Source organism: Macaca thibetana, chromosome 17 (genome assembly GCF_024542745.1).
Source record: "Macaca thibetana thibetana isolate TM-01 chromosome 17, ASM2454274v1, whole genome shotgun sequence".
NCBI classification, from domain to species: Eukaryota; Metazoa; Chordata; class Mammalia; order Primates; family Cercopithecidae; genus Macaca; species Macaca thibetana.
The window spans coordinates 27,209,135-27,224,236 of record NC_065594.1 but is presented as its reverse complement, the minus strand read 5'-3'; the positions used below and the strand labels follow the sequence as shown (position 1 = coordinate 27,224,236).

At 37.4% G+C, this 15,102-nt stretch overlaps 2 protein-coding genes across 3 annotated transcripts in view; one reads left to right on the top strand and one right to left on the bottom strand.

Moving 5' to 3' along the window:
* The window catches only part of MED4 (mediator complex subunit 4), a 1,135,161-nt gene that overhangs the window by 479,164 nt on the left and 640,895 nt on the right, over positions 1-15,102 (top strand). The window lies entirely within an intron of this gene.
* CYSLTR2 (cysteinyl leukotriene receptor 2) overlaps positions 11,428-15,102 on the bottom strand; it is a 46,877-nt gene continuing 43,202 nt past the window's right edge. For both annotated transcript variants that reach the window (XM_050766359.1, XM_050766360.1), the window contains exon 4: positions 11,428-13,809. In XM_050766359.1, the coding sequence (XP_050622316.1) occupies positions 12,828-13,809 (982 nt within the window). In that variant the 3' untranslated portion in view covers positions 11,428-12,827. The remainder of the gene's footprint in view (positions 13,810-15,102) is intronic.

Below are 15,102 nucleotides of genomic sequence, written 5' to 3'. Positions count from 1 at the left end.
TTGCATGCACTAAACCTCCACAACCCATATGTAAACTGTGAGCTAAAAACACTGTTCTGGAGCACTCTGTCAAAACCTTTCTGAAAGACTTCTCCCAGGCTCTAATTCTCAGGCTATAGTTCTCAGCAAGATCTCTGAATGAAGCAAAGTTTAATTCCTTAAATGCTTGATTTTTTAAGTAAATAATCATGGCAACCATGAAACAACTCAGAGAGTAGACTTTCCAGGGTCCATTGAAAGGACCTGGCACCTCAGTACCAGCATGAACACTCTAAGCCCCTCCAGCTCCTCCATGGTTGCAAATAACTGAGTGAGCCTCTCCTAAGTCTCAGAACTTTGATTTGATTGGTGGTTCTAAGTTTTATTCAGCAAGTTGCTTTTACCCCTTGAGGAAGGGGCAAATTCTTCCTTGAGACTTTTTATTTCTCAAGAAGGGGGAATTCTTCTAGTTAAAATATACTAGGAATAAATGGATATGTGAGGCTGTCTGATAGGCTAGGTTAAGCCAGTGTTTTCCCTTTCAATTTGATTCTATAAACAAGGCTCAGCAGGGAAGAAACTACTAAAATATCTGTGAAGGTTTGACCCGAGTTAACTCCAAAGACAAGGAACGCTTGCTCCTTCTAGCCGGGTTCTGATTTGGCATCTCTGGGTGACTGGAAATCTCATGGAAATGTCAGAGTACAGTCTTCATGACATGCAGTGGTCCCATAGGAAATTCTTCATTACAAGTAATTAAAAATTGGCTCATTCAGGGACACAGACATAAGAGTCAGTCACCCAGTGCTCCTAGCCCCCACAATTGCTTTAGGCAACCAGAAGAAACAACCAAGATATATAAGACAAGTATCAGCATTGGCAATGCTTGAAGCACCACACTTGACTCATTACACTTATCACTAGTGTTTCTGCTTTGCTGAGCTCTCACAATGGAACGTAAATCATCCCAGACTGAAAGAACAGGGAACTAAGCACCCAAGATCCAGCAGACTTCGTGACTTCATGTTTAATACATACAGAGCCTATATTTTCAAGCATCTCCCTAGATGGGAGACTTTACTAAAGGGAATTTAACATTGAGACTTTTACACACAAAGGTATAGTATAGTAGGTTTTCTGGGACTCCAGTTAGCTCCATATTAGGGCTCGTTCTTATGCACATTTTAAATGGATGGGCAAATTACATCAAGAAAAATTCAGAACTCAAATGTTAATTATCTCTGCAACTATAGAGTTAACATGTAAAGCCTTCTAAATTCTCTATGTTTTTCCTGTCTACTTTGAATCTGCTGACTTTTCTACTGATGTTGAGATAAAACACACTGTTTATGGTATTGCTAATTTAAAGTTACTTGTAGATTTTGTTTTTCTTATACAATTCAGCCATGTGAACGTTGAAAATTTAACCATAAACTCATTTGAAACTGGGAAAAAAAGGTTCAAAGAGGTTTTAAAAATCAAACTACCATGAAAATTGTTTTACCCAAAAATTTGTTCACTGCCCTCATCAGATTACCCATTGGGGCAAATAAAGTTTAGCCATATGAAAAGGTCCCAAATGTAATTTGGACCCAACCATCTTTTATAATCCAGTGAGTTTGTATTACTACCTCATGGCTCAAATTCTAAAATGAAAGCAATGATCTTTATTTGTGTGTGTGTATGTTTAGATGTGTTTATGTATGCATACATGTATTATGTTATAGGTGGTTGTCTAAATGGTACCAAATTGATTTGTAAACAAATGAGCTAATAAATTAGCCCAAATATTTTCAAAGTTCATTGATTTAAGTAAAACTTTAATAAATAAGCTTGTTTTAAAATTATTGAGAAAAGTAAAATAGAAATGTCTTCAAAATCTTTAGCACACTTTTTTGCTTGGGTTTCCTGATGAGACAATTTTATATTTGTTCTTCTATAGATTTTAAAGTGCCATGGTTTGGCATGAAGTTTATAAACCCAGCCAAAACCAGAATGACATTCATTTGTGTAATTTTTTTTATAATTAAAGAACTAGTATAATATTGTTGGTTTTGTGGAACCAAAAAAGAGTACGAATAGCTGAAGCAACCCTAAGCAAAAGGACAAAGCTGGAGGCATCACATTACCTGACCTCAAATTATAAGGCTACAATAACCAAAACAGCATGGTACTGGTATAAAAATAGACACATAGATCAATGGAACAGAAAAGAGAACCCGGAAATAAAGCCACATATTTGCAGCCAATGGATCTTTAACAAAGCTAGCAAGAACATACATTGGGAAAAGGATGCCCTTTTCAATAAATGGTGCTGGGATAATTGGATTGTCATATACAGAAGAATGAAATTGGATTCGTATCTCTCATCATATACAAAAATAAACTCAAGATGGAGTAAAAACTTAAACATAAAATCCCAAACTATACAAATACCAGAAAAAAAAACTAGGGAAAACTCTTCTGAACATTGGTCTAGGCAAAAAATTTGTGACTAAGACCTCAAAAGCACAGGCAACAAAACCAAAAATAGACAAATGAGACTTAAACTAAAAAGCGTCAGTACAGTAAAAGAAATAATAAACAGAGTGAACAGACAACCTGTAGAATGGGAGAAAATGTTTGCAAACTATGCATGCAACAGGGGACTAGTATCCAAACTATACAAGAATTCAACTCAACAACAACAACAAAAGATCAAATAATTTTACTAAAAAGTAGCCAAAGATCATGAATAGACATTTTTCCAAAGAAGATGTAGAAATGGCCAAGTATATGAAAAAGTGCTCAACATCACTTATCATCATCAACTGCAAATTAAAACCACAATTAGGTCGGGTGTGGTGGCTGATACCTGTAATCCCAGCACTTTGGGAGGCGGATGGAAAAAGATTGCTTGAGCACAGGAGTTCAAGACCAGCTTGGGCCACACAGCAATACCTCATTGTCACAAAAAAGAAAAATAGAAATTTGAGCTTCCCTCATTGCTACCTGCCCCTTAAAAAAAAAGCACACACAACAAAGATATCATCTTATCCCAGTCAGAATTGCTATTATTAAAAAAACAAAAAATAACAAATGTTGGCAAGGATGTGGAGAAAAGAAAACTCTTATATACTGTTGGTGGGAATTTAAATTAGTACAATGTCTATGGAAAACAGTATGAAGGTTCTGCAAAGAACTAAAATAGAATTATCATTCAATCTAACAATCCCACTACTGGGTATCTACCAAAAGGAAAATAAATCAGTATATAAAAAAGATATCCACATTCATATGTTTATGACAGTGCTATTTACAATAGCAATAATATGGAGTTAACCTGTGTCTACCAATGGATGATTGGATAAAGAAGATGTGGTATATGTATACAATGGAATACTATTCAGTCATAAAAAGAATGAAATCATGTCTTTTGCGCAACATGGATAGAACTAGATATCACTATCTTAAGTGAAACAATGTAGACACAGGAAGTCAAATACTCAGTCATAAGTGGGTGCTAAAAATGGACAGAAGAGAGTAGAGATAGACAATGGAGACTCAGAAGAGTGAGAGGGTGGAGTGGAATGGATGATTAGAAATTACTTAATAAGTACAATGCATGTTATTTGGGTGATGGATAACCTAAAAGCCCTGACTTGACCACTATGCAATCTATGTATGCAAGAAAATTGCACATGTACCCCATATAGTTATATAAATTAATAATAATAAAAATATTGGTTTAGTGAAAACAGCCAAATCTTCTGAGTTACAAAGAAAATGCCCATATATTTCACTTTAAGGTTCTTACTTAGGTAAACACCTGATGTTCACAGACTATAAAATGATTAACAGGGGAATGTCTTGTAATGATGACTAGCTTTGTCTAATATTTCAGTTTTTATAAGTAATCTAGAAAAACTCTTGAAAACTAAGTAAATTAAATAAATGTAAATGAGATAAATGCTTGTAATGACCTTTTCATGTAGTTTAAAATCTTAATGTTATGCTAAATTAAATAGTAGATACTCATTAAATGTTTGGGTCATTTCCAATTAAGAAAAACTTATAAAGAAAGGTGTTTCTAAAAAATTATAAAATGTTTCTCATCTATAAAATACTGACATTAGGTTACTAAGAATAAAAATTATAATATATATAATTCTATTCATAAAATGTACCCCCAAAATACGATGTTTTTAAGAACAAAGGTTATAAGAAAGGCATAAAAATGTGCACTTTATTGAGAAAAATAATAATTTTGTCTAATTTGTAGATTATTTATGAAGCAAGATAAAAAGGAAGCAGTCACTAGGGGAGAGATATGGGAAGAAAGTTATGGATATGAAAGATGTAATTTTGGTAAGGAAGGTAAAAAATAAGAGAATAATTTTGTATGAGAAAGGATCTTGTATGGTAAATTTTTGTTCTAAAACAAAATGACTGGTTATTTAAGAAAGAGAAAGGATTAGACAAAGCAGAAAGTCCAAGCATGTTATAAATGGTTTGTGTAAGTCATAATAAAGTTTGTGAAAAGAGAATTTATAAAAGGAATTTTGTATGTGATTAACTTGGCTCTAATTTAAAAAATAACAGTTTTTCTAAAGATTGAGCTTTAATATTAAAAATACATTAATACAAAACTAACAATTTTGACCTTATATGTTAGAACAAGGTTTTCTTAAAGTATTGATTTGCTCTTTGTAAAATTACATGAGGTTTTGATTTTTAATCCTGAAATTTGTTTCTTTTTGAAACTTCTCAAACTTGTACCACAGAAGTTTTAACTTTTATTGTACCTCACTGCACATGATTTGCAGGTCATATATAATTGCCTCCTATTTTTGTACCCCTTGAGAAGGTATGTCTTTTTGCTTGGCTGGAATAACCCTCTCTTTTAACCTTTTCATCAACTCCTGTAACATTTTTTTCTCCCATTCTACCTCTGCTGCTGTGGCCTGATGCTAAAATGTTTATCTTGAAGGTCTAGAAAAACAAGGTTTTCCTCCACTATAACTTGATTTTGGGCTTTTGACTTTTTTTGATATGTCTAAATTGTTCCATATAACCAGGGAACTTCCCATGCAGTTACTAAGAGCATGTATTCCCTTGCTCAAGGTACTAGTTTACTTGTTTACATTCTTCTAAAATATAGTGTTTACTCATTACCCTGGACACACTCTTCCTGTGTCTGATTAAATTCAAGTACTCTTTTCATCAGATTTGACTTCCAGGTTTTCTAAATGGGCTTCGCATAAGGAGAAGCATTCACCCTGCAGGAGGTTTGTCTTTACCTTTTTGGGAACTGGCCTAAAAACAAAGATTTTATATTCTATCAAGATAATTCCTACATTGTTTTTACTAGGTTTTTGGTTACATGAGAAAACACAGCTTTAAAAGGATTAAGGTTTTTACATCCATGAAACTTTATGTATTACTTTTGAAGCCTTTTGATTATTTCTCTGGTTAAAAGAATACCTTATTTTACAATGCCTTGTGATTCTGTTTTGATTAAATATTTTAAATCTTAGGACCTCTGAGTCAGGTTCCCCAGGATGAAAATCATAAATTAAATCTTTTTTGGATGAAATGATTAGAATTATTTGGTAAATTGTATGAGAGGCATTATCAAATGATACTAGATTTTCTTTCAATTATATTTATAAGTGTGTTATAGATATAAATGTTCCAACAATTATATAAATTCATAAAAGTCTGTTTTCAGTCATAAGTTTGGTTATCATGTTAAATCTTTTCTAAAGTTATATTTGTATGAATATGTTATTAATGTGATAAGCTCTATTCCAAAATTGTTTTTTTTGTGTGTGAAAAAAAGACTTTAATAAAGATGGGTACAAAAAGAGAAAATAGTACAATTAAAAAAATTCAAATGTATGTTCCAGTTTTGTTAATTGGTTATCATATTTTTTTCTGTCTGTACCTCACTTTAATGCTATTAAGTATACACTGCTATGCATAATCTGTAGTGTCCTTGTAATAGTTCTTTTGAGGTGTTGTGTTAGGCACAGGAAAAGGCAATGCCAGAAAAAAACAAGGATCATATTAATTAGAAAAATAGATGCAACCCAAAGTGTTTTCCAATAAATAGGCAAGTATGCATGTTGGGCCTAATGCTCATTTCTTACAACTGCAACTGAGGGATTAGTGACCTTCTCAGGAAAGAGGCTTTCTAGCTATGTGGGACAACTGATGTTGGTCCTATAAATGTAACTAGACAGTTGATTTATGAACAAAAGCAGAAATTTGTGGGATTGTGGGATCAAGTAGCAAATGTAAGAAGCCATGTTTGCTCATTTCTGCTTGCTAGCATAATTTCATAAAGCCCATGGCCCTGTGACAACATGCAGGTCTCTGGATGGATGCTTTGAAGACAAAACAGCTTACAGCACACAACCTCCCATGTCTCCTGCCTGCCTACATTCCTTAAAAAATAAATGACCCTAGTCCTTGCCTTTTCCCACATGTAAGATAATGTCTAACAGGGTGATATGGTTTGGCTGTGTCCCCACCAAAATTTCATCTTGAATTGAAACTCCCACAATTCCCACATGTTGTGGGAGGAATCTGGTGGAAAGTAATTGAATCATGGGTTGGGTCTCTCCAGTGCTGTTCTCGTGACAGTGAATAGGTCTCAGGAGATCTGATGGTTTTAAAAATGGAAGTTTCCCTGCACAAGCTCTCTTCTCTTGTCTGCTGCCATGTGAGACGTGCCTTTCACCTTTCACCATGATTGTGAGGCCTCCCCAGTCATGTGGAACTGTAAGTCCCATAAACCTTTTTCTTTTGTAAATTGGCCAGTCTTGGGTATGTCTTTATTAGCAGCATGAAAATGGACTGGCCAGGCACGGTGGCTCATGCCTGTAGTCCCAGCACTTTGGAAGCCCAAGTTGGGTAGATCATCTAAGGTCAGGAGTTTAAGACCAGCCTGGCCAATGTGGTGAAACCCTGTCTCTACTAAAAGTACAAAAACTATCCGGGCATAGTGGCAGGCAACTGCAATCCCAACTACTCGGGAGGCTGAGGCAGGAGAATCACTTGAACCTGGGAGGTGGATGCTGCAGTGAGTTGTGATCATGCCATTGCACTCCAGCCTGGGTGACAATAGTGAAACTCTGTCTCAAAAAATAAAAAAAATAAATAAAAGAAAATGGACTAATACACAGGGTTAATGATTATGACTCTGTAATCTATAACCAGGTGCTCTTACACATAAACATTCATGTGATTCTGCTTTGATATAACTTCTGAGCAAGGTTGATGTGATCTTCTGCATACTAAATCTCCATAGTCCACATATGAACTGTGAGCTGAAACACTGTGCTGGAGCAGTCAGACAGAATCTCTCTGAAAAACTTCTCCAGGGTCATAGGCCCAGAATAAATAGAAACTTCTCATCCAGGCATCATACTTAATATTAAGAACATTAGTTTACATCAATTTATATAAAAACCTGTCCCATTAAGCTAACGGGGAAATTCAGTCTTGGTTGTTACAATGGCTTTCCAATTTGTGAGCAATATGATGGTTTGTTTTTCCCTAACTTGAAGGTCATACAAAGATCCTGAGGCCATACATGAGCCAGCTCATTAGGGAGACTCCTCTGATAGGCAACCACCAGTACACACTGGTCCACTGACCTAAGCTGCAGGTTCTCCCTGCTGTCACCCCACACTTGGGATGTAGGGGTCTTCAGGGGTTGGGGATGGAGGTTCTTGGGCTTAGAATTTAGCCTCCTCAGCACATCATGCAGCTACCTCTTCTGAGGCTTTTCAAACTCCCCAGATAAATTAGCATCTGTGCCCAAGCTATTTATTTAATCTCTCTGTGGATTCTTATGCCAATGCTGTACTTTAAGGAAACTTATTAGAGCTTTAAAATACATATTAACATTCTAACAAGTCTTTTTCTCATTATATTTCTCTTGGTGGCTTTTATTTGCCCCAAGCAGTTGCCTTCATCTGCTTGGGGATGAGATGTCTTCAGAGTAAGGATCTTCCATCAACCCATCCCTAGAGTTACCCCTGTGCCCACTCCCCACTCTCATTTTCCGCTGATTGGGTCTCTATTTTCAAATTCTTTTCAAAACAGAAAAATAAGTTATCTATAGAAAGCCATGTCCTCTCCTAACCCATCTTTGGCCAGTTTGACATAATCTCTACTTCAGAATAAACTGAAAATCAGCTTAATCAAATCCAAAATAAAGAATTTAACACAGTTACAAAACATAATGGCATTTGCTTCTTAGGTCCCCATTGAGAAAGCACAGTTTCAGTCTCATAATTCCGCCAAAGTTTACACGACAAAAATCCTTTCTCCCAGTTGAACAATGTATGTATTTGCTTGAGGAAATACCCACTCTCTTAAACAAAAAGAGCTGTGTCTAAAACCCCAGGACACTTTTGGCTTTTGCTATGGTAAATAAAGACTTCCATTTTGTTTCCTCTCCAAGGACATATCTCAACAAATAGGAGGCTTCACTCTGGCTGGAAAAAGGAAAAGCAAGTCATTACATCTCTCTCTGTCTCTCTCACACACACACACCTTAGACACTAATAATTCACAACCCCTCCCTTATTGCTCATCCTAAGGACCTTGTTTGCTCTGTTACTCCCAGCTTTATTTGGGCCTTTTTGCCCTTGGAAAATTGTTAAGGTTTCTCATTGATAATTGAACATCCCTATGACTTCACAATCGAAATTCAAAATTTAACTTTTGCCCTTCTTCCTAGAGCCCACATTTACCCCCACCCTCCAAAGCTGCCCGGCTGCCTGCTCAGGTATAGGCCACACCCGGCATGGATGCCTGGCTGGTTGGCAGCTCTATCTCCACCTCATTTGCAGTACATATGTGGCCACTGCAAGCCCCATTTTACCCCTTTCCCAGCTGAGATTTCAGTGGGTTTCACCCCAACTACTTTAGGTGTGTAGTGTCATCATCCTCATTCAGAGTAATCCATTCTTCATTAGTTTGTTTTAGAAACAAATAAGGAAGTAGCCTCAGGCTGCTTGCAGTCAGCTTGTTTCCATGAGGGGATTCACCCACATGGCAGAGCCAACATCTGGGGAGGAAGGCCCACAGAGGCCCTGGTTGAACAGGGCCTGAAGTCCAACTTCCCTTAGTATATTTCAGTTATATGAGATAATCAAATTCCTTTATTATGTAAGCCACTTGGGGTTGGGTTTTCTGTTACTTGCAACTGAAAATATCCCAAGTAACATATCAGATCTCCTCTAATCGAAGAAAGTGACTTTCCTCACCCCAAGAAAGGACTTGTCTCCCATGGCAGGACTAGATGGGCTTCTCTCAAGAATCGAAATCCAACTCTAGTCCTTTCCTGCTTTCCTTTTTTCTGCCAATGTTCAGTTTCCATTTCTGATGGCCTTTCCTGTCTTTTTTGTTTTTAAAAAACAACTCAGAATTAGTTTGAATGTTAAAATTTAATTTTAACTTAATTTTTATTTTACTTCAGAAATACATATTCACAAGTTAGGCAATTACACAGTTTTCAAAATGAGAAGTCCCCACCCTATCCTCCCACCCCCAACTTCTCCATAGAGGTAATCCCTGCCCATTCTTTCTTCTGCTTCTACCTGTATTTACCTCCTATTGCTAAATAATATGGTTGTACAGCTATTCATCATTTTCCAGCTTTAGTTATTATGCATTTTCTGTGATGGAATATGGCAACTTAGGTTTCTTATGCTTCTCCCACACATGTGCACATCTTGTCCCTTCATTTCCTGAAAAACAGGTTATATCACAGTATTTCACTCCAACAGCGCCCCCTTATCTGTGGGAATTGCATTCCAAGACCCCCAATAGATTCCTGAAATCACAAATAGTACCAAACCCGATTGCTGTCAATTGGAACACATTTCTCTTCATGTCTTCCACCCATAAATGTAATACTTTTTCATCTTAACTAAGCATTTATTACACACCGTGGGGTGTAATAAATAATTTTTGCAACTTGAGGTACAACAGCAAAACTAGCACAAATTTCTTTTGCCTTCTTCACAATTTTACAGATGGATTTGTTCTTATTGTAGATCTTAGCAACTTCAGCATGTGTTTTTTTTTTAGTCATGCTAAAAAAAGCATGACTTTTATTAAGTCAAGAACTTTCACCTTTTCTGTTAGAGGAAGCACTTTACAGCTTCTCTTTGGTGTATCTTATTTGCCAGCATCACTACTCTTATGCTTTGGGGACATTATTAAGTAAAATAAGAGTGACTTTGACACAAGCACTGCTATACCACAACAGTTGGTCTGATCAACTGGATAATGACTAAGTGACTCATGGGTGGGTAGCATATACATTGTGGATCCACTGGAGAAATCTCACACCATCCCACTTTGCCATGCCCAGAACATGGGTGGAATGGGATAGTGTGAGATTTCAACATGCTACTCAAAACAGTACATGTTTTAAAACTTAAGAATTATTTCTGGAATTTTCCATTTTAATATTTTCAGACTGGTTGGCTGTAACTGAACTGCAGAAAGCAAAACCACAGATAATGGGGAACTACTATATTCACATTATCCTCTATGTAAATATTATTCACAGCTGAGCCATGTAGTGTATTATGGTTATATTTCCTCTCTAATACAAAAGTTTCTTTTCCTCTATCATTTAAAAACTGTATTGTGTTTTCACTTGCTCATTTTTCTATGTATTTGTCACTAGTTTATCTCAATCTCTGCAAGAGAAATCTAAATCCCTCTCAATGTGCATGAATCAATTAATTTCTTTTTTTTCTGGGAGACATCTCTCCTAGAGTCCCTTAAGAGTCCTGCTCCAACATGAATGAGTTGCTTTCTAAGCCTGCTACACACCAACATCCTGGGAATTCCCTTCACTCTCACCTGTGTCAGATTCCTTATTTCCTACTTACTGTGTTTTTCTCTATCTTGGTTTAATCTCTTATTTCGGAGGACCTGTTATACTCAAAAGGTCTCTATCTACTCTCACATTTATTTGTTGGTGCCTTTCGTGTTAGGGCCTTTCCCTCTAATGTATTGTGTTCATTGACTGTTGTTCATAATTAAGAATGAGGCTCTGACAGGTTGACCAAATGCTGTGAGTGGAAGGGATTTGTTGCATTGTGGGCTTCATTGTCAGGTGAGTAATAGGGCAGATACCCAGTTTTTGTGTTGAAGGATCCTCAACTGTTCGTATCTGTCAGCCATTTTTTCAGATAATGCAGTTTCCCCATAGGTGGATCCTCCAGGGTCCTGTCTTGACAGGGTTTGAGTCTGTCATCATTCTGGTAGCTAAATAAGGAAAAGGTACTGGGATTTGTGCTTAGTATGAAGACTGACTTAGTCCCTCCCTACCTTCAGAATGCCATATCCCCTCCACCCTTTATTGTACTATGAGTCAACAACTCTAAAGAGAAACGCTTGGTTTTCTTGTGAGAGTGAGGAGGGGGAGGAAACTGGTAGGAGAGGAGAGACTTTATTCAGACTTTCAACCAATCTTCCTGGAAGTTTACAAGGATAGCAGTGGGGAGAGCACCCAGCCTACACTTCTGCACAGAGATTTTTAAAACTCTTACTAGCTGTGTAAACTTAAAAAAGCTTCTTAATTTCTCTGAGCTTCAATTTCTTCAGCTGTAACATGGAACTCAGAGTTTTGGCGTGAATGTCAAATGGGATCAATGAATGTAAAGTGCCTGGCATAATCTGCCCTTCAGGGGGACTGCATTCAATTGTTGGCAGTACAGTGGTCATGGTGGTAGTAGTTGGTAGTACCCTTAGTCTTGTTTCAGTGGACAGAAAGGAACCTCTCACACTATCTAGTGTTTTTCTATACTATCTCAAAAGGGAAGGCAGCATCACTCTGCTCATCTTCTGCCAAAATGTTAATAGAATTTCAGGAGTGCAACAACTTTTGCAGTTTGCCCTCTACTCTATCCTTCCCTTGAGTGCCCAATCCTAACCCTCAGAGGCACCTCTTTTATTTTTGGCTTCCATCCCAATGAATTAATGGGAAGGAGAACTGCAGCAAGGACAGAAAGAAAATTTGAGATACATGTCCTTGATGCTCCCCCTTCCATTCTATACACAATTCTTTCATTTCCCAGGGCAATGCCTCCTCCTACTTTTCCTGTCCTTCCTAATACCCTGGCAAGAGAGAAGCAATAGAAATAGTGTTGCCTTCAGTGTGTTAGAACCTCTCTCCCAGTGCAAAATGAAATTATTCCTTCCCCCACTTATCGCCAGTTCTCTTTTGCTCCAATCCTTCTCCCCTCTTTTCTCTCACTGTCCTTACTTGGGACTTGAAGTTGCTTTGTTATAGGACAGCCTTCCTCTTCTTTTCCTGAATCTTAGGATGTGCTTCTTGTCTGCTCTGGGGCTTCCAGTAGCGTCGTTAGTTGGCTATATCTCAGGGAATTGAAGAGGGCAGGGGAGCTGGAGAAGCTGGGGAAGTTGTGGCTGTTTTGAAGAATTTAGAAAGCCTGATGGGCCAGATATCTGGTTCAATATCTGGAGAAAAGTAGGATCCAATGTGCTTTGCATTTTTTCCCAGTCTGATATTTCAGCCCACAGGACTCTAGTAGGGATTTTTCCTCCTGTATCCCTCATTAAGACTCAACAACTGAAAATATACTGAATAAAATTTTTGAAGTCGTTCTTATTAACAAAAGTCATGGTCAACTAAATATTAAGAAACAACATTTGTTGGGAATGATGTAAATACAAAGTCATTTGGAGACTATGCGTGAATGAAGATGGACACAATGATACAAGAACAAGTCTCATCTAAGAACTCCTTATACTTTTGTTTCCTTTCTCAATCACACACTAACAGGGAAACCACGCTTTGTCTTTGCCTTCTATGGATGGCCTTTTCGGAGTGCAGACCTTAGTCTGTCCTTAAAATTCTCCCCAGCAAAGTAATAGAGCAGAGGATTGAAGCATGTATTGGCTGCCGCCAAGGCCAGCGTGATAACCACAGCTTTATGCAGCCTGTCTTCGCATATATCCACTTTCCATGTCACCAAGTGAAGGGTCCTCAGTGTGTGATAGGGCAGGAAACACAAGAAGAAGATGATCAAGGTGATGATGACGGTGGTCAGTGCCTTCCTGTGAGAAACCCGCAGCCCCGATTCTGGGACCTCCACTTTTAACAGAGCCCGAATGATCAGCAGATAACAGATGCTGAGTGTGAAAAACGGCAGCAGGAAGCCCACCACTAAGGCAATATAGTTCATGGTCTGCAGCTTAGTAATTTTGTAGTGATTCAGCTCTAAGCATGATATGACACTGCCCTTCTGCTCAGAGCCATTGTTGAGGAGTATTACTGAGGAAGCCATGGTAAGGATCCATATGATCCCACATAGGATCCAGGCACTCCTGATGCTGGTGACATGCAGAAGCCGAAAGGGGTGAACAGTTGCCAGGAAACGCACAACACTCAGCACGGTCAGGAAATAAATACTGCTGTACATGTTGACATACAAGGAATAAGACATAATCCTGCAGGCCAGGTCTCCAAATATCCAGTCGGAGCCTCTAAGATAATAGTCAGCCCTGAAGGGAAGTGTGCTTATGAACAGGAGATCTGAAATGGCCAGATTTAGCATGAAAACATTCACAGATGTGGACTTCTTATAAGGCTGCAGGAAAACATATATGGACAAGCCATTTCCCAAGACTCCCCAGACAAATATTATCAGATATACAACCGGGAAAAATTCTCTCTTGAAGTTTTCAATTGTGCAGTTTCTGCTGCTGTTGTTACTGCTGAAGGTGCCATTTGGTTCCATTTCTGATACGGAGATGGATGGATGCAAGGACATAAATTTTCTTTCCATGCTGGGTTAAAAAGAAACAGACATAAAAAGTTACTTTGTGAATTTCCCTTTTTCCTTCTTGCTTACCGATTACATCTCTCTAGGTTTTAATGAAACAGGGAGCAATACTATCTTTTCTTTGAAAGTTGAGTTTTAAAACGCTGGTTAAGTCTTTAATATATGCTACATTACACTTCATAATAAATTTAAACTTCCTGATTTTTGAATATAGAATAGCCATTAATTTGTTTGGTCGAAGTTGACACTTCAAACTTAGGGAACTTGTGACCTGGTGCCCATGTTGACATGAATACCTCCCTGTGATATTGCAGCCTAAAACTACTGAATAGCAGATTTCTCATCAGAAACTGTGGAGGACAGAAGGAAATGGCACCTTTCTCAAATGCTGAAAGAAAAGACCTGCCAACGTAGCATTCTACGTCCAGCAAAAACATCCTTCAAGTACAAAGAGAAAATCAAGACTTTTTCAGACAGAAAACTGAGACTTTGTTGTCAGCAGATCTATCTTAAAAGAATGACCAGGCTGGGCATGGTAGCTCACATCTGTAATTCCAGCACTTTGGGAGGCTGAGGCTGGTGGATCACTTGAGGTCAGGAGTTCAAGACCAGTCTGGCCAACATGGTGAAACTCCATCTCTACTAAAAATACAAAAATTAGCTGGGCCTAGTGGCAGGTGCCTGTAATCCCAGCTACCTGGGAGGCTGAGGCAGGAGAATTGCTTGAATCTGGGAGGCAGAAGTTGCAATGAGCTGAGATCATACCATTGCACTCCAGCTTGGGCAACTAGAGTGAAACTCCATCTAAAAACAACAACAACAACAACAACAACAACAAATAATGACTAAAGGAAGTTATCTAAGCAGAAAGGAATTCATAAAATAAGGAATCTTAGAATATTAGAAAATAAGAAAGAACATGGTAAGCCAAAATATGTGTAAATACAATAGGCTGTCCTTCTCTTTTAGAGTCTAAGTTACATTTAATGTTTTGAAATAAAAACGTTAATGCTGCCTGATGTGGTTTTAAATGGATGTAGAGGAATTATTAAGACAATTATATTATAAATGAGGGAAGGTAAAGAGATGTAAGAGGAAATAAGTTTTCTATACTTCACTTGAATTGGTAGAATGATGATGCTAATAGACTATCATAAGATATATATACACATATATATCTTTATATATATATATCTTTATGTATATACATATAGATCTTTATATATATACATATATATATCTTTATATATATATATATAGAGAGAGAAAATACCTAAAGCATCCACTAAAATGATAT